The sequence below is a fragment of the Schistocerca piceifrons genome, chromosome 1 (assembly GCF_021461385.2).
Source record: "Schistocerca piceifrons isolate TAMUIC-IGC-003096 chromosome 1, iqSchPice1.1, whole genome shotgun sequence".
NCBI lineage: Eukaryota > Metazoa > Arthropoda > Insecta > Orthoptera > Acrididae > Schistocerca > Schistocerca piceifrons.
This window is the reverse complement of record NC_060138.1, coordinates 124,718,297-124,741,697: the sequence shown is the minus strand read 5'-3', so window position 1 is coordinate 124,741,697 and position 23,401 is coordinate 124,718,297. Positions and strand designations below refer to the sequence as shown.

General features: G+C 40.6%; 1 protein-coding gene across 10 annotated transcripts in view; it reads left to right on the top strand.

The window, feature by feature from the left end:
* The window catches only part of LOC124804623, a 170,140-nt gene that overhangs the window by 27,778 nt on the left and 118,961 nt on the right, over window positions 1–23,401 (top strand). For 7 of the 10 annotated variants that reach the window (XM_047264842.1, XM_047264857.1, XM_047264873.1 and 4 more), the window contains exons 3-4: window positions 15,354–15,509; window positions 19,962–20,084. In XM_047264842.1, the coding sequence (XP_047120798.1) occupies window positions 15,354–15,509; window positions 19,962–20,084 (279 nt within the window). Of the gene's footprint in view, window positions 1–14,978; window positions 15,112–15,353; window positions 15,510–19,930; window positions 20,085–23,401 lie in introns of those variants that run through there. The other 3 variants (XM_047264888.1, XM_047264881.1, XM_047264906.1) reach the window with 3 other exon arrangements.

Sequence of the window (23,401 nt, the reverse complement as noted above, 5' to 3'; positions counted from 1 at the left end):
GAAAGGTTATGGCAGCTGTCTTTTGGGATTCGCAAGGGATAATCCTCATTGACTATCTAGAAAAGGGTAAAACTATTACAGGTGAATGTTATTCGTCTATATTGGACCGTTTGATAACCGAGCTGCAAGAAAAGCGCCAGCAATTGGACTGCAGAAAGGTACTTTTCCATCACGAAAATGCACCAGCACACACCTTAGCAGTTGTGGTCGCAAAATTAATGGAAATAGGATTCCAACTCATTTCACATCACCCCCCCCCCCCTCCCCTATTCTCCAGATTTGGCTCCCCCAGACTAGTATTTGTTCCCCAATTTGAAGAAATGACTGGCGGGACAAAGTTTTTATTCAAACGAGGAGGTGATTGCAGCAACTAATAGCTATTTTGCAGACTTGGACAATTCCTATTATTCGGAAGGGATCAACAAGGACGAAGTGTTTAAGTCTAAAAGGAGACTATGTTGAAAAATAAAAAAAGTTTACTCCAAACATGTAAGTAGTTTATATTTTTGCACAGACTTTTCAAACACCCCTCGTAGAAGTGCTTCAAATTGTGGGTCTCCATTGTAAATGCTTTAGTAGTTGATCACTGAAATTTTAATAGAGTCATCTGTAGAGGATGGAGAGTCGCCTAATCTAAAGAATCCTTATGTGTACCCCACATGTGGTCAGCTATCTGGGTTGTAGCCTTTATGTGTTGCATCCGTGACTCATTTAGTGAGACCCTTCATTTGTCAACCGTATGGCACAAATCTAGGAAATTGCAGCCTGGCTTGTTACAGAAAATTTTTAGTCTTGGGTTCAAGCCTTCTGCTTGACCCAGAACTGGGGCTCCATGTTCAGTTCTGGGGACAATGCTGCAGATTTTGAGCTTCGTTGAAATTCTTTGAACAAGGTTGGTCTTGTCAACCTTTTATTTCAGTGGCTGAACAGATCCATGTATTAGTCAGAGGCCTGCTGACAAGCACTGTGCTCCACAGTATATAGTTGACTGCACCCTGTTCCTTCAGAGGTTTTAATACTGTGCTGAAACACCATTGCAGCCAGAAAAGAAGTACCATATCCCAGGAATATAATTATTTTTGTAATCCATTTATGGGTTGTATTTTTGAAACTCATGTCTGTGAGTGGTGTAAACATTATCAGCTGAAGTAAACTTAATACATCTTATCTTCACTTGATACAGATTACAAAAAGAGTTTATTTTTATTAAATTTTCATAAAAACTATCTGTTTTGGCATCTCTTCTGTGTGGTCTATTCGTAAGTAATATCTAAACTCTGTGAGTCATTTATTATGTTTCCTCTTGGTACTAGAGGCTTTTTTTGTGCGTAGATTCACTGGCACAGCGGTACTAATAAAGTTGAACTGTATGCAGATAGTCAAGGGTAAAGTATAGCACTGAGTAAAAGCAGACTTTAACTTGCATAAAAAACCAGGCATGAAATTTAAAGTTGGGAAAAGATTTCCTTGTTTGCTAAGTTAGATCAGATGAATGGGATTGGCTGCTACACTCCTGAATGTGAGTCCATTGTTTTAACCACCTGCAGTTATAATTTTTTGCCAATTGGTTATGTGTCAACGTGGGACAAGGTCCATGGATAGATGGATCACGTTAGAAGCATGAGTCAGTACCCAGCTGAGATATCAGTATTAAATTCTTCCAGACAGCTGTGAAGGCTGCTTGTCTGTGGTGGGATCATGAGTATTGTTATGCTATTAGAAACAGATATGCGGCTCAGTAGATATTCAAGTATAGGCCATCTGGTGAGAAACTCACAGCCTTTCAGGTGCTGAGAACAGAATTCTGTCATATAATTAAGGAGAACAAAATTAATTTGTGAAACAGTTGTCACTTGTTACCATAACTTACAAAATATCGAATCAAAGCATCTTCAGCTGTCTAAATTTTCAGTTGTTATTTTAAGCAGCCAGTTTTGGTGCTACATTATACCATCTTCAGGTCCCCTGACTGGCACATATGAAGAATCCCACCTCTGGCCCAGTCAAAATACGGGCCTGCATTCAGTGACGTCTGGGGGTTAGAATAGGCTTGTTGCAAGAGGTGACTAAAAGGAGTCTCTTGCTTTTTGGCACTATAAGTTCAGGTCACATTTTATGGATTGACCTTCCACTTTCCAAATTCTACAGAAATTTGGGCCATATGGGGAAGGACACCTTACATGGTGCATGAGGTATCCATAGTGCCCGTAGACTCAGTCTCCTGAACCTCTTGTCATAGCTTTGCATTTCCACCTGCAGTTCAACTATTTGGGCAAGGACACTTTCCAGGGTTGTCTTCTTCTTCCGTTGACTCCTATCCTCTTTCGCCCCCATGACAGTATTGGATTTCTCTGTGCCCAATATCCAGCATGGTAGCCAGTCCGTTGTGGTGGGGCCATCATGTACCCATTTGGTGGGAGCCCCCTGACAACACAGGGATTGCACCGCTGTAAACTCCCCACCTATGCCAAGGAGTAGATGCCTGGCCTTCTGGGGCATCAGGACTGGTGGCAATGGCCATCATGCCAGGTGGCCTCTGCTGTGGCTGGGTGGCGCCCATGGGGAGAGCCCCTAATCGGAGTGGGTGGCATCTGGGCAGATGTCTCACCTTCTCTGTATGCAGATGACTTCTGCATTTCATACTGCTCCTCCAGTGCTGCTGTTGCCAAGCGGCGCCTACAGGGAGCCAGGCAGCCATCCACAAGGCGCAGTCATGGGCTCTAGCCCACGGCTTCCAGTTTTCAGCCGCGAAGTCATGTGTCATGCACTTCTGTCGGCGTCGTACCATTCATACTGTAGTGGAGACATATCAATTCTTAGTACTGGTTTTCAAAGCCCGATTTACATGGCTTGCCTATTTTCGTCAGCTGAAGCACAAATGCTGGCAGCACCTCAGTGCCCTTCGCTGCCTGAACAACACCAACTGGGGTGCAGATCGCTCTACACTGCTGCATCTCTACAGAGCCCTTGTTCAATCCCGCCTTGGCTACGGGTGTCTGGTCTATGGTTCGGTGACGGCCTCAGCGACCCAGTGCATCACCATGTCGTTCGACTGGTAACATGAGCTTTTAGGATGAGTCTGGTGACCAGCATGCTGGTGGAGGCCGGAGTCCCTCCATTGAAGGTTAGTCATGCACAACTGCTCGTCATTTATGTTGCACACATTCATGCGAATTAACATTTCCTTTTCCCATCCACAGTGGTTCATCTCCCACATCGGAGGCCCAGGGCAGGGCTTCAGATTGCGGTTTGCGTCCAATCTCTTCTGTCTGAAGTGGAGTCCTTGCCTTTACCACCTATACTCAAGGTCCATTCACGTACACCTCCAAAGTGTACACCTAGGCCGAAACTTCGTATGGACCTTTCCCATGGTCCTAAGGACTCAGTTAACCCCGCAGCTATCTGCTGTCACTTCCTCTCAATTCTTGACATGTACTGGGACCATGAAGTGGTTTACACTGATGGCTCATTGGCCTCATGTATGTACATGGAGGACATATTGAACAGCACTCCTTGCCAAATGGCTGCAGTGTTTTCACTGCAGAGCTGGCGGCCATTTCTTGTGCTCTTGAGCGCATCCACTCATGCCCTGGTGAGTCGTTTCTTCTCTGTACTGACTCCTTGAGCAGCCGACAATCTATTGACCAGTGCTACTCCCACCATTCTATGGTAGTGACCATACAGGAGTCCATCTGTGCCCTGGAACGGTCCAGTTGTTCCATGGTGTTTGTGTGGACCCCAGGCCACGTCGGAATCCCAGGAAATGAACTTGCCGACAGGCTACACAGAAACCACTTCTGGAGATCAGCACCCCTGTAACTGATGTGCAATCTTTATTATGCCACAAGATTTTTCAACTTTGGGAGACGGAATTGCACAATCTCAGTACACACAACAAACTGCATGTCCTTAAGGAGACTACGAATGTGTGGAAGACCTCCATGCGGGCCTCTCGCAGGGACTCTGTGGTTCTCTGCTGGCACCGCATTGGCCATACGTGGCTAACACATGGCTACCTCCTCCGTTGCGAGGATCCACCTTGGTGTCACTGTGGCTCACATATGACTGTTGTCCACATCTTGCTGGACTGCCCACTTTTAGCCACTCTGCGGCAGACTTTTAACCTTCCCAGCACCCTACCTTCGGTGTTGGGCGGCAATGCCTCAACAGCAGATTTAGTTTTATGTTTTATTCAAGAGGGGGATTTTTATTGTACTATCTAAGGGTGGAAATTTAACCTTCTCTCTGAGGTTGCTAACCTCCCTCCATTTTATCTCTGTCACAGTTTCTTTGCATTTGTTTGTCTTAGTGGTCATTTTTTACGCATTCAGAAGAGAAATTTGGTGATTGAAATTTTGTAAATAGAGCTCCCCGCAAAGAAAACCGCCTTTGTTTCAGTACTCTCATCCCTATTACACGATAACACGAAACAAGCTGCCCTTCTTTGCACTTTTTCGATGTTCTCTGTCAACATTACATACATTTTGAAATGATGCTAATATATTGTTACACTTGTCTTCAATATAAAATTTTAATTTGTGGGTCAACTGCTGAAATTGATCATCCTGCTTTTGGTTAAAGTCCATAAACATTTGATTTATTTGTACAGTTAAAGAATTACTTAATTGATTCTTGAAATCTACTCGTAAATTTTCCATATTATCATTTAACACCTCAAATTTAGAATTTACAGCTTCACCCTGTGCTTCTAATTTTTCACTTAAAGTTGTACTTATTGTACTTATTTCATTTCTCAAAGAGTCAATTTGAGCAGTTGCAGCTACATTTTGTCCCTCTATTTTTTTCCCTTTCTGAAGCATTTGGAGAATTTAGTTCTTGTCTTAAAGAAGCTGAATCTTCGTATAATTTTTCACTTAAAGAGGAAATTTGAGCAGTTATTAAATTTGCTAATTTAGTCCAATCTGGGATCTCTCTACTAATTCTTATGGCCATGCCCAGTTCGGAAGTTTCTGTGGGTTGTTGTTCTTGCTCCATATTTTTATTCTTTTCTTGACCTTGTGATCATTAAAAAAAATCACCTCTGTGAGTAATGACCACACTACTTCACATTCTAATAGTTATTGTCTTTAGCTCACCCAGCATAGAGTTCTAAGCTTCGTCCGTGAGGTGTAGAATCAGCACTGGTGAATAGCACAGGTACCAGCAGTGTCCAACATTGGTCACGGTGTCGCCGTCGGCGGGCACGAGGTCTGCAACTCAAACAGCAACCAGCAACGTTGGCTGGTTACAGCGTCAGCGATGGCTGGTTACTGCGTGTGTGAAGATTGCTTCCTTCCCACACCCAATTCTTCTTAATCAAATCCTACAAACCAATTTCTAAATCTTGTTATTAAGGTTTGCTATGGCAACTCTCAACTTCTTCTTGTCTCAATTTACTCCAAAAAATTCCTCCTTTTCGAGTCCTGATCACTTTGGTCGCCACGTTCTGGCAATTTCCGGTGACTAGAGGGAGCAGTGTGGTGCTGGTGTGCCAGACTCGCACTCCCACTTTATTATTGAGCTTACGTGGAGTTGTTTTACCGATCTTCTTTTCAGGATAGCCAGGTGCAATTGTCTGCCCAACTTCTTCTCTGAAGATAAGATACTGTCTTGGAGGAACTTTTTATACTCTTTAAATGACTCCGTACACTGAGGATACTTTTAAACCAATCTCACTACATTTTCACTTCCACAAACAATACACCATATAAATGATTAATTTTTGTAAGCCCAACAATTACCGCTTCGACAGAGACTCTTGCATACTTTATAACAAATACAATCTAGAATACTCTAGCAAGTCTACCATCCGGACCTCACAAAAGTAAGTGGATAAGTAACTGTCTTTTCTTTTCTTTAACAACTTTGAACTGTTCTCAATAATGACTGACTTAGCACCATCACGGAGTACATCGCTTTTGCTCCTTGTGCTGGGCGTGTAACTTCCGAGGCGAGTGCTGCATCTACCTGCCCACGCCGATCAACCGTCTGATATACACCAGTCCTGCACACACACAATCGTGGTGCAGTAGACACAATTCCACTTTCACACACTCATTCTTAAAACAATGTGTGTTTGAGATGGTAGAAATATAAGTGTCTCTCGAATTTTCCCCCGAAGTTCTCGAGGCACTATAACCTTATCTGGATTCTATAAACCAGGCAGCTCCATAGTTATTTTCAGTGTGGGTTCAAGAGGTACCAATCCACTGTTGATAACTTGACACTGCTGGAGGGGACTACATCACACAGGCTTTCCTTCATAAGCAACATCTAAAAGATTTTTTTTATATATATTTGGATGGCCTTGATACTATTTGGAAGCATAATTTCCTATGGTATGTTGTGGATATCTTCATGTTTTGTCTGTCCTACTTCTTCCCACACTATGTTGGATATTGTCCTAGAGAAGTTCTATTAATTTTTTTACGTAAGAGAACAACATCCCTCAAGGCAGAGTCATTTGAAGTTGACCTTGTTTTTAAGACCTATTGATAGTATTACATCTGTAGTGAAGGTCTATGACTAGTGCTTTGTGGATAACTAGTTAATTTTTAGTAAATTTTCCAGTTTCACAGAAAGTGCTTGTTAGTGACAGATAACTGTAAAGAGGCTAGATGAATGAGCATTAAAAACTGGTTTTAAGTTCCCAGCTTCATTAGGTGTGCTTGGTGTACGAGTCAGCTGGACTATCCTACCTCAAGGTACTGAATATAATCCACTGTTAGGTTCACCATAGGGATGTTTTGAACAATTCCATTCCTGGCCTGTGGAACTACCCTTTCACATTAGGCAGCAGCTATTCATGATATGATGTTTATTCCCTGTTGTCTCCAGGCACCTACATATCGTCGATGAAGAAACAATACCACGTAAGTGACAAATTGCCAGTTTTTCATTTTTCAGGCAGATGATGTCGTTGACCATATGCACATCTGCTCTTAACGGCATAATGCCAAATTTTTAATTATTTACCATGAAAAAATTGTCTAAAACAATACCGCGTATAAATAGATGGCAAAAATGCGGAACCTTAGAGAATTAAATACCGCGTACTACAATCTATGGATAGTGTAAACAATACCATGTAAGTACAAAAGTGCGTGCAGCCACAGCACATTGTTACTGCCTTATTACATATTTAACATTGCTCGAAAGTGGTTCCATGTTTGTAGCTTCATTCGTGATAGTGGACAGTGATATAGATCTCAGCTGAAATTAGCTTATGCAAATGGAGAATCAGTCCTGAGAGTGACTGACAGTGGTAAGAAAATTGCTTTATTATTCACCTTTGAAAATTAGTAGCATCGCAAGTGTCTTATTGTGATATAAATCAGAACGCCCCCACATCACTCATTCTGCGCTTTATTCATTTCTGCTAAAGATTTCTAGACTGTCCACTTTCTTGTAGGATTTCCCATAAATGCAGAGCAAACAACAGGTGAGAAAAGTCATAATGCTGAAGTTACATTTACCGAAGAAGAATTAATTTCTTATATGGGGGTTCTTGGTTACTGTTCCCGCAACATCTAATGATGCAGGTCAATTTTCTAGGATTATTGTTAATAGTATTACTGATGCCGTCATTCTCATAAATACATGAATTTGAGCTTCATCTTTGTGTGCTTAAATTACTTTATAAATATTTTTCCATCTAGAAACTTCAATGGCTGTATCCAACAATGCTCAAAATGAAACCACAGTCACAGTTTCCACTAGAGACGACAGTACTTCATACTCATTGCTATGCAATGGTGCTCATTGTTTGCCAAACACTCTGGATAAATTATCGGAAGATCACGGGAGCAGTAATGATGCTGACAGAGAAGGCCAAGAATTTTATGGCTATGTAAGCAGTGACAGGGAAAGGAAGTCTAAACCACATCCTGAAGATTGGAAGAAAAATACCAATAAAATTCTGAGAATGCGTGAACAGGCATATTTTGGATACAAAAGAAGTCGAATTGGTAAAATCACGCATGATACTCCAAGGGAGGCATGAAAATTAGGTCCAACATATACTTTGAAGATATGTCAGAAATCCATTCAAAGGAAGTGTCATCAGTTTTCTGCTGATGATAGGCAGGCAGTATTTAACACATTTTGGGGAATGGTGTTGTGGGATCAGAGGAAGGTTTATATTATCAACCTTGTGGACGTAATTCCAACCAAATGTCCAGGGAAGAACACTGGCAAATCCAGGAGAAAATGGACGCTCATGTATCATTTGAAAAATGAGCTGAGGAAACATAAGGTATGCAAAAAGATGTTTCTCAATACTCTTGGGATTAAAGAATGGACTGTCTGATATTGGCTGGGTAATTCCACACATGGGATAAGTCCTGATACTGTATTGTCATGACCTCGAATCAAACAGACGAAGAAGAAAGATTAGAGAACCTTCATGACAGAATTCCTGGACTCTCTTCCGAAACTTTCATCGCATTACTGCAGGAAATACTCCTCAGAGTTGTACCTTGAGCCTGTTCTACAATCCAGACAACAGCTGTGTGGACTCTATGTGGAAACTGTCATGCGGAGATGGTTTCACCATTAAGTTGGGCTACCTTTAACTTGATTTTAGAAGATGGTAATATTAGCTTATTTTCCCCCAACAAAGACCAGTGCAACTTGTTGTAATTACAGGCTTGGTAACTTGAGTGAAGACGTGTAGAAGCAACACGCAGAACAGGAAGAGCAGGCAAGGATGCAAAAAGATGCTGACAAGAAAGAAGCCCAGCAGAAGCTCTGCTCAGTGTACACCATGGACTTACAGGCCGTGAAAGTAGCTCCATTTTTAAGTGCAAGTGCAATTTATTATAAAACAAAGTTGGCTGTTCATAACTTTACAATGTATAATTTAGAAAGCCATGATGCAGTTTGTTACTGGTTCGATGAAACGCAAGGTGATTTGGCTGCATCATGTTTTGCCTCATGCATCATGGACACCCTATCCAGAATGATTAAGGAAAATCCCATTCAAGTCATTCTGTATTCTGATGGCTGCATGTATCAGAACAGAAAATGTGATATTATCAAATGCTCTTTTAAGATTAGCAATTGATACTGGAGTATTGATTACACAAAAGTATTTGGAGAAAGGTCATATTCAGATGGAATGCGACTCTGTTCGCAGTTCCATTGAGTGCAAGCTTAAAGGATGTGAAGTTACATTTCCTAGCCAATAGGCTATATCTAAAGAAGCCAGAAAAAGCCACAGCCATATGAAGTCCATTACCTAGATTATTCATTTTTCATCAACTACGCTGAGAAAAGTTTGTGGCTGTATGACTCAATTAGGCCTGGAAGAGCTGTAAAAAATGAGCCTACAGTTACAAATCTGAGGCGCTACAGTACCGCCCAAATGGTGTTATTTACTACAAGTGCTCTTTCAACGAGGTGTGGCAAGATTTACCGAGGTGTCCGACGAAAATTCTTCAAGATGTTTGCTTCCTGAAACTATACAAGGAAAGACTGAAAATCAAGAAATCCAAATGGGATCATTTATAACAACTTAAATCTGTTCTTCCTAAAGATTGTCATAGTTATTATGACAACATACCTTATGAATGAAACAATTGTGGAGGTAACTGTGTGACAAGTATCAGTGTAGGGTACTTCTCTGTTGCTGCTTTGAGTGACGTTTAGGATTTTTCTTGAAGAAATGTGCAGGCATTATCAGAAATATGTAAACAGTATATTTATTTAAAATGTTTCTATGAAATCTTTCAGTAAAAATGATTAATGCTACAGTACATGTTCTTACTAGCTTTCTCAGCACCAAATACCAATGTAAATGTGTCAGGTCATGACGGGAGACTGACAAACAAATACTGCTTAAGTAACAGATCATGGCATAAATACCGAGAGAATTCCACGTATGTGCCATAATTCAGCTTCCTAAAGCAATTTTTTTTGTTTCACATTTTTATTTGATCCAATATTTCCTTGTAGTGCTACGATGCAAATTTAGCACGGCTGTGAAATGTATTAGGCATTCCCCTCCCCATGAACCATGAACCTTGCCGTTGGTGGGGAGGCTTGCGTGCCTCAACGATACAGATAGCCGTACCGTAGGTGCAACCACAACGGAGGGGTATCTGTTGAGAGGCCAGACAAACGTGTGGTTCCTGAAGAGGGGCAGCAGCCTTTTCAGTAGTTGCAGGGGCAACAGTCTGGATGATTGACTGATCTGGACTTGTAACACTAACCAAAATGGCCTTGCTGTTCTGGTACTGCGAACGGCTGAAAGCAAGGGGAAACTACAGCCGTAATTTTTCCCGAGGGCTGTATGATTAAATGATGATGGCGTCCTCTTGGGTAAAATATTCCGGAGGTAAAATAGTACCCCATTCGGATCTCCGGGCGGGGACTACTCAAGAGGACGTCATTATCAGGAGAGAGAAAACTGGCGTTCTACGGATTGGAGCGTGGAATGTCAGATCCCTTAATCGAGCAGGTAGGTTAGAAAATTTAAAAAGGGAAATGGATAGGTTAAAGTTAGATATGGTGGGAATTAGTGAAGTTTGGTAGCAGGAGGAACAAGCCTTTGGGCAGGTGAATACAGGGTTATAAATACAAAATCAAATAGGGGCAATGCAGGAGTAGGTTTAATAATGAATAAAAAAATAGGAGTACAGGTAAGCTACTACAAACAGCATAATGAACGCATTATTGTGGCCAAGATAGACATGAAGCCCACGCCTACTACTGTAGTACAAGTTTATATGCCAACTAGCTCCACAGATGACGAAGAAATTGATGAAATGTATGATGAGATAAAAGAAATTATTCACGTAGTGAAGGGAGATGAAAATTTAATAGTCATGGGTGACTGGAATTCGAGAGTAGGAAAAGGGAGAGAAGGAAACATAGTAGGTGAATATAGATTGGGGCTAAGAAATGAAAAAGGAAGCCCCCTGGAAGAATTTTGCACAGAGCATAACTTAATCATAGCCAACACTTGGTTCAAGAATTGTGAAAGAAGGTTGTGTACATGGAAGAACCCTGGAGATACTAAAAGGTATCAGATAGATTATATAATGGTAAGACAGAGATTTAGGAACCTGGTTTTAAATTGTAAGACATTTCCAGGGGCAGATGTGGACTCTGACCACAATCTATTGGTTATGAGCTGTAGATTCATGGAGAAGAAATAAAAACTTTGAGGTTCGCCGATGACATTGTAATTCTGTCAGAGACAGCAAAGGACTTGGAAGAGCAGTAGAACAGAATGGATAGTGTCTTGAAAGGAGGGTATAAGATGAACATCAACAAAAGCAAAACGAGGATAATGGAATGTTGTCGAATTAAGTCGGGTGATGCAGAGGGAATTAGATTAGGAAATGAGACACTTAAAGTAGTAAAGGAGTTTTGCTATGTGGGGAGCAAGATAACTGATGATGGTCGAAGAAGAGAGGATATCAAATGTAGACTGGCAATGGCAAGGAAAGCGTTTCTGAAGAAGAAAAATTTGTTAACATCCAGTATAGATTTAAGTGTCAGGAAGTCTTTTCTGAAAGTATTTGTATGGAGTGTAGCCATGTATGGAATTGAAACGTGGACGATAAATAGTTTGGACAAGAAGAGAATAGAAGCTTTCGAAATGTGGTGCTACAGAAGAATGCTGAAGATTAGATGGGTAGATCACATAACTAACGAGGAGGTATTGAATAGAATTGGGGAGAAGAGGAGTTTATGGCACAACTTGACTAGAAGAAGGGATCGGTTGGTAGGACATGTTCTGAGACATCGAGGGATCACCAATTTAGTATTGGGGGGCAGCATGGAGGGTAAAAATCGTAGAGGGAGACCAAGAGATGAATACACTAAGCAGATTCAGAAGGATGTAGGCTGCAGTAGGTACTGGGAGATGAAGAAGCTTGCACAGGACAGAGTTGCATGGAGAGCTGCATCAAACCAGTCTCAGGATTGAAGACAACAACAACAACAGACAGATTTTTGTCTCTTGTGTAAAATTCTTATTTTGCTACGTACACGGTATTGTTTCTTCACCAATGATATGACACCGTTGCTAGCTCACCTATTTGTGACTTTTGAGTGACTTTGTGAATAATGATAGACTTTGGGACCTGTGCAAAGAGCCATCTTTCGGAATTGCATGTGGGAAATATCAATCTTTGATTTTTCAGAAGGTGCATAATGATTTCAAATTTGACTTATTTTAAAACAGAAAGCTCTGAAAATCTGATTGTGAAAGCATTCTGTGGTAACATTTTATAAATAAGTATCACGATTTTAACATTATTTATACAGATGGATAAAAACATTCAGCGACCACTGGCTTCTCAGCAGTTTTCCCTGGTCATGATACTTAACATTATGCAGGGTGTGACAACAGTTTGTAACACTATTTCCCAGAGTTCTAGAATTTTCTTCAGAAAATTTCACAAAATCCTTTTCAGTGTTGTGACGTAATTTTGTTTCTTGCAAAATGTATCGAGAATACACTATGTGATCAAAAGTATCCGGACACCCCCAAAAACATACGTTTTTCGTATTAGGTGCATTGTGCTGCCACCTACTGCCAGGTACTCCGTATCAGCGACCTCAGTAGTCAGCAGACATCATGAGAGAGCAGAATGGGGCACTCCGTGGAACTCACAGACTTTGAATGTGGTCAGGTGATTGGGTGTCACTTGCGTCACATGTCTGTATGCGAGATTTCCACACTCCTAAACGTCCCTAGGTCCACTGTTTCCAATGTGATAGTGAAGTGGAAACATGAAGGGACACATGCAGCACAAAAGCGTACTGGCCGACCTCGTCTGTTGACTGATAGAGATCGCCGACAGTTGAAGTAATGTGTAATAGGCAGACATCTATCCAGACCATCACACAGGAATTCCAAACTGCACCAGCATTCATTGCAAGTACTATAACAGTTAAGCAGGAGATGAGAAAACTTGGATTTCATGGTCGAGCGGCTGCTCAGAAGCCACACATCACGCCGGTAAATGCCAAATGACGCCTTGCCCAGTGTAAGGAGTGTAAACATTGGATGATTGAACAGTGGAAAAACGTGTGGAGTGATGAATCACGGTACACAATGTGGTGATCCGATGGCAGGGTTTGGGTATGGCAAATGCCCGGTGAACATCTGCCAGCGTGTATAGTGGCAACAGTAAAATTCAGAGGCGGTGGTGTTATGCTGTGGTCATGCTTTTCACTGAGGGGGGGCTTGCACCCCTTGTTGTTTTGCATGGCACTATCACAGCACAGTCCACCACTTGTGTTCTCACGGTAGCGTTATCACTTCCCGAACATCAGGCCCCGGGTCCAATTGCCGGCGGGGTCAGGTGCCCCGAGATGACTGGGTGTTGTTGTGTCATCTTCTCTAGTACCTTTCACCGTGGAAGTCAAACACGCGCCAGAACAAATGGACGTGGTCAGCCCATAGAGGGCTCTGCCTCCACGGCGGCTATTCCGTGCAGCGAGGGCGCCAACGCCACGCCACGTGCAGACAGCGGCCAATAGCCGCTCCCTCCGGTTTCGTATATAGGGACCCGCTCTGCCCTAGTCCAGTCAGTCTGGTACTCGCTCTGGATATCGTTTCTATCTCGGCGGTACTGCGTTCTGGTCATTGCTCGTTGTTGACACTTGCCTGGCTCTGGTTCTGAGTGGATTTACTGTTGGTGTTTGGTGTTGTGGTTTCCACAAGCCTCCGTTGTTTATCTCTTCCTTGTTGTGTTGGTCATAGTCGGTCGTGGTCGGTTGTCGTTGGTCTGTCGCCCGACTCGTCCTGTGTCTACCCGGTGGTGCGTGCTCCACCACCGGCGGCTTCCCCGCCTGGCGGCTCCGGTCCGCAGCCCAAGGCGTTTCTGCAGTCGGTTTTGGTTGCTATATCTTCTTCATCATCATTCATCCCCATTACAGTCAGAGGAAGGCAACAGCAAACCACCTCCATTAGGACCTTGCCTAGTACGGCGGTGTGGCTCTTCCGCATTGTTCGCCTATGCTCTGTCAAGAGCCATGGGACTTCATTTCCATCACAGCGCAGGCCTACACTGATTTTTTGAGCATCTTCTTGCTTCCCACTGTTGAAGAGCAGTTTGGGGATCGCGATTGCATCTTTCAATACAATCGAGCACCAGTTCATAATGCACGGGATGGTTGCCTGACAATAACTGTAATGGACTGACCTGAATCCTATAGAACACCTTTAGGATGTTTTGGAACGGCGACTTCATGCCAGGTCTCACTGACTGACATTGATACCTCTCCTCAGGACAGCACTCATTGAAGAATGGGTTGCCATTCTCCAGGAAACCTTCTAGCACATGATTGAACATATATATGCAAGGGTGGAAGTTGCCATCAAGGCTAAGGGTGGGCCAACACCATATTGAATTCCAGCGTTACTGATGGAGGGCGCCAATAACTTGTAAGTAATTTTCAGCCAGGTATCTGGATACTTTTGATCATATAGTGTATGTCTGTCAGTATTGTATTGAAGTGTGGTGATTATTGGCCTCAGTGTTTCCAGTATATGCAATGCAGATTAAGGGATCCAACTTCAGCAGATAGAAACTCAATCCAGGGCCTGACAATGAAACCCTGTTACCAAACACAACAAAATTTAAAATGGGAAATGAATATGGGGAACCAATGGCAATAGTTGGTCATACAGTGATCACTGATAAGAACAAATCTAAAGGTTGTGCATGAACAGAAATACTCAGGTTGGAGCACTGTGGTCACTTATTTTAATGTTTTTCTGCTCAAATTTTATCATAACCATTGCACAGAGTGACAGGATGTTTGTTGTACATGGGAACCATGTACCATATTCCCACTAGCCTGTATTTCACCTGCAGAAACAATTACATCTAATGCAATCTGGAAGCAGGCTTCATACACTAGATTGAGATAAAAATAGAATATATTCTTAGCTTTCAATACATACAGTTCTGTTGAGTATTGACATTTATCTATTTTCCAGAAAGTAAATTCAGAATGAGAAAGTCCAATGAGTTGGCAGAAAATGGGAAGAAAATATGACTACATACATTTTGTTAAAAAGATTGAGTGTAGAACTAATTAAGAATAACTTATCAGCCACTGATGTTTTGTATGAATTCCAAATACAAGGTAACTGATTTGCACAGAATTTATCCAGCCCAAATGACATTTGCTGTTGATTGTATTCTTCCAACATTAGATGAGAAAGCTATTTTGTTTTTGGATATCTTCTACCATATGTATGTCTCATACTCTTTCCATTTCTTGTCAAACAGATGTCTGAAGCCTTAGATAACCTTCTGCCACAGTTATCACAAAGTAGTGATTTTTTGTTATCCTGTATGTTTATTTTAGCTTTTTAATTCTTATAGAACTTGGGTCCAAAGATGGAGATTCATTACCAATTGCAGATTACCCCGTATCCAGCAAATACCACAAAGAGTCTATAGTGGACATCAATGAGGAAATAAATACTACCGTATTTGACCGGTCTCCACACGTAATTCAGTCACAGCAGAACCACCAAGGTAATGAATTAATATTGCAATAAACAATAAACAAGTGGTGTTTTTTTTTTTTTGGGGGGGGGGGGGGGGGGGAGCAGGAGCTGAAGCCCTGTTGTAATTCAGAGTTCCAGTCGCTATACAATTTTAGAAGAATGACAGATCTTGTGTAGAATGGAGAGGCTCTTGATAAATGGTGTATGGATTCCCATTAGTGATGTACATGTGCTGCACAAAACCACACTAATAACAGCTGAGGATATGCCTTCAGATAAATCTGTGGTACTTGTCATGTCATGGGTGAAGTTTACACTTTATAATTTATCTCCTCCAAGTTCTTTGAACACAACATAACAGTTCAACCAGCATAGAAAATGTATCACAGTTCTGTGTTTCCTACTTTGTACCCAAATTCTACATTGCCTTATTATATTTATTTCCATTTTTAGATTGCAGGTTCAGCTTTCTACAGCATGAGAAGGAAGAGATGTTAAGATATGTAGAGCAGGGATAAGACTGACTAACTTCCTATTTATCTGTCATCATACTTTAATTAAATTGTCACTTAGTGGCACATAACTAACGTTGTTGTTGTTGTTGTTGTTGTCTTCAGTTCAAGATTGGTTTGATGCAGCTCTCCATGCTGCTGTATCCTGTGCAAGCCTCTTCATCTCCGAGTAACTACTGTGACCTACACCCTTCTGAATCTGCTTACTATATTCATCTCTTAGTCTCTCTCTATGATTTTTACTCCCACAAACTTCCGTCCAATACGAAACTGGTGATCTCTTGATGTCTCAGAATCTCTCTTGATGTCTCAGAATGTGGCCTACCAAATGATCCTTTCTTCTACTCAGTTTTCTTTGCTTCCCAATTCTATTCAGTACATCCTCATTAGTTAGGTGATCTGTCCATCTAATCTTTAGCATTCTTCTGATGCACCACATTTCAGAAGATTCTGTTCTCTTCTTGTCTAAACTGCATATCATCCATGTTTCACTTCCATATATTCTCACACTCCACACAAATACTTTAAGAAAAGACTTCCTGACACTTACATCTATACTTGACGTTTACAAATTTCTGTTCTTCAGAATGCATTTCTTGCCGTTGCATCTACATTTTATATCATCTCTACTTTGACCATCATCAGTTATTTTGCTGCCCAACTAATGGAGCTCATCTACTACTTTAAGTGTCTCATTTCCTAATCCAATTCTCTCAGCATCATCTGATTTACCCTGAAACCTCCCTTTCAAGACATTGTCCATTCCATTCAACTGCTCTTCCACATACTTTGCTGTCTGACAGAATTACAACGTCACCAGCAAACCTCACAGTTTTTACTCTTCTCCCTGAACTTCAATTCCTACTCCAAATATTTTTTGTTTCCGTTATTGTTTGCTGAATGTATGGATTGAATGACATAGGGGATAGGCTGCAGCCCTTTCTCAGACCCTTCTCAACCACTGCTTCCCTTTCATGCCCCTTGAGTTGTACAACTGCCATCTGGTTTCTATACAAGTTGTTAATAGCCTTTCGCTCCCTGAATTTTACCGCTGCTACTCTCAGAATTTCAAAGATAAAATTCCAGTCAACATCGTCAAAAGCTTTCTCTAAGTCTACAGATGCTATAAATGTAGGTTTGCCTTTCCTTAACCTACCTTCTAAGAGACGTCGTCAAGGTCAGTATTAGCTCACATGTTCCTACATTTCTCCGGAATCCAAACTAGTCTTCCCCAAAGTCAACGTGTACCAGTTTTTCCATTCTTCTGTGAAGAATTCGTGCTAATATTTTGCAACCATGACTTACTAAACTGATAGCTTGATAATATTTGCACCTATCGGCACCTGCTTTCTTTGGAATTGGATTTATTGTATTCTTCTTGAAGTCTGAGGGTATTTTGGCTGTCTCATACATATTGCATGTCAGATGGGGGAGTTTTGTCATGGCTGGCTCTCTCAAGGCTCTCAGTAGTTCTAACAAAATGTTGTCTACTCCTGGAGCCTTGTTTTGACTTAATCTTTCTGTGCTCTATCAAATTCTTCTTGCAGTATCATACCTCCCGTCTCATCTTCATCTATGTCCTCTTCCATTTGTATAGTATTGACCTCAAGTTCATCTCCCTTGTATAGCCACCTTTCAGCTTTTCTTTCTTTGCTTAAGACTGGTTTTTAATATGAGATCTTGATATTTGTACAGATTCTTCTCCTTTCTCAGAAGGCCTCTTTAATTTTCCGGTAGCCAGTATCTATCTTCCCCCAGCAATACATGCTTCTAAATGCCTACATTTATCCTCTAGCCATTCCTGCTTAGCCATTTTGCACTTCCTGCCAGTCTAAATTTTTAGACATTTGTATTTCCTTTGCCTGCTTCATTTACTGCATTTTATATTTTTTTCTTTCATCAGTTATATTCAATATCTCTTGTGTTATCCAAGGATTTCTACTAGACCTTATCTTTTTACCTATTTGATGTTCCACTGCTTTCACTGTTTCATCTCTTGAAGCTACCCATTCTTCTTCTATGGTATTTCTTTCCCCTGTTCTTGTCGGTTGTTCCCTAATGCTTCTTCTGAAACTCTTAACAACCTCTGGTTCTTTCAGTTTAATTTTCTACCTTTTTGCTATTTGAGTTTTAATCTACAATTCAAAACCAATAAATTGAGCTTGAAGTCAACATCTGTCCCTGGAAATGTCTTACAATTTAAAATATGGTTCCAAAACCCGTGTCTTACCATTATATAATCACTCTGAAATCTTCCGATGTCGCCAGGTCTCTTCCATGTATACAGCATTCTTTCAGAATTCTTAAAACAAATATTAGCAAAGATTAAATTATGCTCTGTGCAAAGTTCTGTCAGATGGTTTCCTCTTTCATTTGTTTCCTCAAGTCCATATTCACCTACTGTTTTTCAATCTCTTGCTTTTCCTACTATCGAATTCCAATCTCCCATGACTGTTACATGTTCATCTCCCTTAACTATCTGAATAATATCTTTTATTTCATCATATATTTCTTTATTTTCTGCAGAGCTAATTGGCATATGAACTTTTACCACTGTGGTGGATCTGAGCTTCATGTCTATCTTGGCTACTGTAGTGCGTTCATAGTAATTTACCTGTGTTCCTATTTTCTTATTCATTATTAAACCTACTCCTGTATTACCTCTATCTGATTTTGTATTTGTAACTCTGTGTTCACCTGACAATAAGTCCTGTACCTCCTGCCACCGAAATTCACTAATTCATACTGTATCTAAATTCAACCTATCTGTTTCCCTTTTTAAATTTTCTAACCTAGCTGCCATAATTAAGGGATATGACGTTCCATGCCCTGATCCATAGAATGCCAGTTTTGTTTCTCCTGATAAGACATCCTCCTGAGTATGACCCGTCCTGGATATCTAAATAGGGGACTGTTTTACCTCTGGAATGTTTTACCCAAGAGTATGCCACCATCTTTCAACCATACAATAGAGCTGCATGCCCTCAGGAAAAGTTACTGCTGTAGTTTCCCCTTGGTTTCAGCTGTTTGCACTACCAGCAGAGCAAGGTCATTTTGGTTGATACTACAATGCCAGATAACTCAATCATCCAAACTGTTGCCCCTGCAACTACTGATAAAGCTGCTGCCTCTCTTCAAGAATCACATGTTTGTCTAGCCTCTCAACAGATACTCCTCCATTGTGGTTGTGCCTACGGTATGGCTACCTGTGCCACTGTGGCCTACAAGCCTCCCCATCAATGGCAAGGTCTGTGGTTCAGAACTAATATATAAGATCAAAACAAGTTCTTCTCTCTTAAAATTGTCTTGCCTAAATAATTCACCAACCTTTTGTTGTACAGCTCAGGCATTCCCTCCAGGCTTCAGCATGTAGTATAATTTGAAATTATTTTTCAGAAAAATTTAATCTCCGTCTCTCCCACATAATTCGAAACATGCAAAACAAGAGCAACTACTTCATTATCGCCCAGTCTTCAATAAGAACTTTTTGTCATTACAGTCTTTGCATATTTGAACAAACAAGCCAGTCTGGTAAAATAAGACTGCACACAAAACCAACTCCATTAACATAAAGTTACAAATTGTCAGTAAAAATCACATGGAGAAAACAGGGACAATATGTAATCATTGCTCTAAAGGACAGTTCCCTTTGGCATGTTACAGCTTGTGACCTGATATTTGACAGCTCATCCTCTCTTCAAAGGCATCACACATCCTTTTCATTATCAGCCATTATATGAAAAGAGAGAAATAAAATTTCTGTAGCCACACAACAAACAAATATTTTAACATGCAGCAATACAACTGTTAAAACATCTTGTACATACAATGAGTCAGCAATTGCAGGTAGCGATTTTTTTCACATTTTCTGCTACCTTATCATACAGTAATGATATTTGATCTCCTATATCTTCATTTTTAATTCTAATTCTTACAGAACTTGAGTCCAAATTCAGTATCAATTACAGATGACCATGTATCCAGCAAGTGCCAGAAAGAGTCTCCAGTGGATGCCAGTGGGAAACCAAATACTTCCATTTTTACTTGGTCTCTTCTGCATGCAACTCGATCACAACAGAACCATCAAGAAGGTAATTATGAAATAAACAAGTGTGTGTGTGTGTGTGTGTGTGTGTGTGTGTGTGTGTGTGTGTGTGTGTGTCCTGTTGCTACAAATTTGTATAAGAATGACAGACTTTGTATAGAAAGAAGAGATTCAAGACAGATGGTACATGTATTTCTACGTATTTCTGTTAATTATGTAGATCTGCTGCAAGATACAAGCAAGAAAACATACTAGTAACAGTCAAGGAAACATCTCCAGATAAATATGTTGTACTGGATGTAACCTCTAAGGTATCAATTACAGTTGCCACATGCAGTGGATGGATGCAGAGTTTAATAATATCTCATCATCACGGTGGTCTTTGGAGATGTAGCCAAGGATTCGTATGGAGAGAATCGTTCTGAATGGCAGTTAAAAGTTTTGTGTCCTGTTGACACACACCATAGTTATTATATACTACCTATTTGATCAAGAGAAGGAAATAAATTCCTCTGTGACTTTCTTAAAGAAACTATCTTATTTGATCAAGAGAAGGAAATAAATTCCTCTGTGACTTTCTTAAGGAAACTATCTTATCATTTGCCTGACCTAATGTATGAAAATTATGGGAAATCTAAATCGTGGTAGTCAGGTTTGTCAAACACTGTGTCCCAACAATTTATTTCATGATGGAATGGCCCTTGGGATATCAGAAGGTCTGCACAAGATATGGGCTCTGCATATGTTCACAGCAGACCAACAGCAGTGGTTAACTCATTTTTGTGAATTTTTTTCCTGTTGTTAAAGCAAATGGATAAAAATAAATGATGGGCTGTAAGAGGGACAAACTTTGAAGTAAATATAATACAGAACAAAAATAAATGAGTAGGCAAGGAGTGAAGACAAAAGAGCTGACAGAGGCTTCTTTGGAAATAAAGGCAGGGAGTTACTATATAGAATGCAAATAAAAAAGGCAAGGTAGGAGAGACTTTCTTACACTATAAACCATGAAGTAATACCATTTATTTGTATTGAAGGAGCATCTTGCTTTGATTGAGCCAGAATAGCCTGAAAGATTGGCTTTCATTCAAGATTATTTTACGGTGCACGGGCAATCACAGGATTGTTGGTATACTTATTGAGGTAGTCCTTCACAAGAGAGGTCCATTTACCACAATATTAAAGGCTGCAAGATAGAAAAAGCCTAAGCTGTTGGCACATGGACCATGCTTTCATACATTGAGCATTTTAGCACCATGGCGTGGAATAGCACATTGGGCAGTCTTTCTAAACACACAGAACAATATTATTCTGAATGTGTATATGAAGCTTGCCCACTGAGATGGCCACCCATGTCACATGCATGCCATATCCATGTAGTAGAGTGCCGCGAGGCAATTTATTGGCTTTCAATTGAAGCCCATATGTATATATGCCATTTCTGAGCACCAGAAAATTGAGCATCTCTCCAAAACCCATAGTTAATTGTATGATTTGTTTTAATAAAATGAAGAGAAATGTCGTATGCTATTTGAAGGCAACATCACATTGAGGATCCGTGAAAAATCCATAGTTCTTGGTACATTTTGTCATAATTAAATTTCAGTTAGTAACATAGCTATGATTAAAACTTTCAGGAGATCTAAGATGCTACCATTAGTCATCTAGGTCTTGTGGTCGGTTTAGCGCAGTGAGTAGCATTACCGATTCATAAGGAAACATATGATGTGTAGGTGGTTTGTGTCCCACTGCACCAGAAAAAGAAAGAGAAACACACTCCATTCATTCACACAATCAAACACACCTCATGCACACATAACCACCAATTCCGGCAGCTTGGGGTTGTCAGAGTTGATGATCATGTGTGTGTGAGGTGCGCTTGTGTGTGTGAATGAGTGGTGTGTGTTTCTCTCTCTTTTTCTGATGAAGGCTATGGCTGAAAGTGTATGTGTAAGTGTCTTTTAATTGTGCCTGTCTGTATCTTAATATGTCAACCTGAAAATATCATGACTGCGATGTATACAGAATGTTTATTATGTACAGCAGGAAACAGCCACAATTTGGTTTGGAATCACTTCACTGAGAAACTCCAAGCACGAGTTTTGAATTTTGCAAATTTATCATTATACAGCTTGGGTGTTAGGTCAACACATATGATATGTTCCCTAGGGCTACTCACCTGTAAATATAGGTCCCATGTGTTTTTGTAAAAGCATTAGGGGCATCTGATGAATTTGTAATTTAGAAACAAGCACCACAGATTCTTAAATAAAGTGAAGGTTGCTGGTGTGTGTTCTATGCATTCTGTTACATCAAATAACATATGAAACTGGTATTGTCAGCATTCTACTCCTGTCAAGGAATATACAAATATTTGTATGCAATTGGAATATGCTGTTATCATCTCTAGTTATAGCGATAGTTAAATACTAAATGTTCCATTAGTGGTCTTCATAAATCAAGATCAAAGTCCAAACTTTCTGTGGGGAGGGTGCAAGATTGAACTCCATGTTAGGATATGCCATTTTTCCATACCCCTCCTGTAACAGACAAGTTCTTCCAGCATAACAACTGTATGGCTATGATGCCCTCCACTGTACTACATGAAATAGATAACTCATTTGTGATCATGTGTGGTTAATTTCCAAAAGTAGATGCAACAAATGTAAATAAATGAGGATCACTTCTGGTGGCAACTTGTTTTATCACCCCACCCATATTGCTTGGCAAAATAGTGTTGTTGTTGTTGTTGTTGTTGTTGTGGTCTTCAGTCCTGAAACTGGTTTGATACAGCTCTCCATGCTACCCTATCCTGTGCAAGCTTCTGCATCTCCCAGTACTTACTGCAACCTACATCCTTCTGAATCTGCTTAGTGTATTCATTCATCTCTTGGTCTCCCTCTACGATTTTTTCCCTCCACGCTGCCCTCCAATGCTAAATTTGTGATCCCTTGATGCCTCAGAACATGTCCCACTAACCGGTCCCTTCTTTTTTGTCAAGTTGTGCCACATACTCCTCTTCTCCCCAATTCTATTCAATACTTCATCATTAGTTATGTGATCTACCCATCTAATCTTCAGCATTCTTCTGTAGCACCACATTTCGAAGCTTCTATACTCTTCTTGTCCAAACTATTTATTGTCCATGTTTCAATTCCATACATGGCTACACTCCAAACAAATACTTTCAGAAACGACTTCCTGACACTTAAATCTATACTCGATGTTAACAAATTTCTCTTCTTCAGAAACGCTTTCCTTGCCATTGCCAGTCTACATTTTAAATCTTCTCTACTTCGACCATCATCAGTTATTTTGCTCCCCAAACAGCAAAACTCCTTTACTACTTTAAGTGTCTCATTT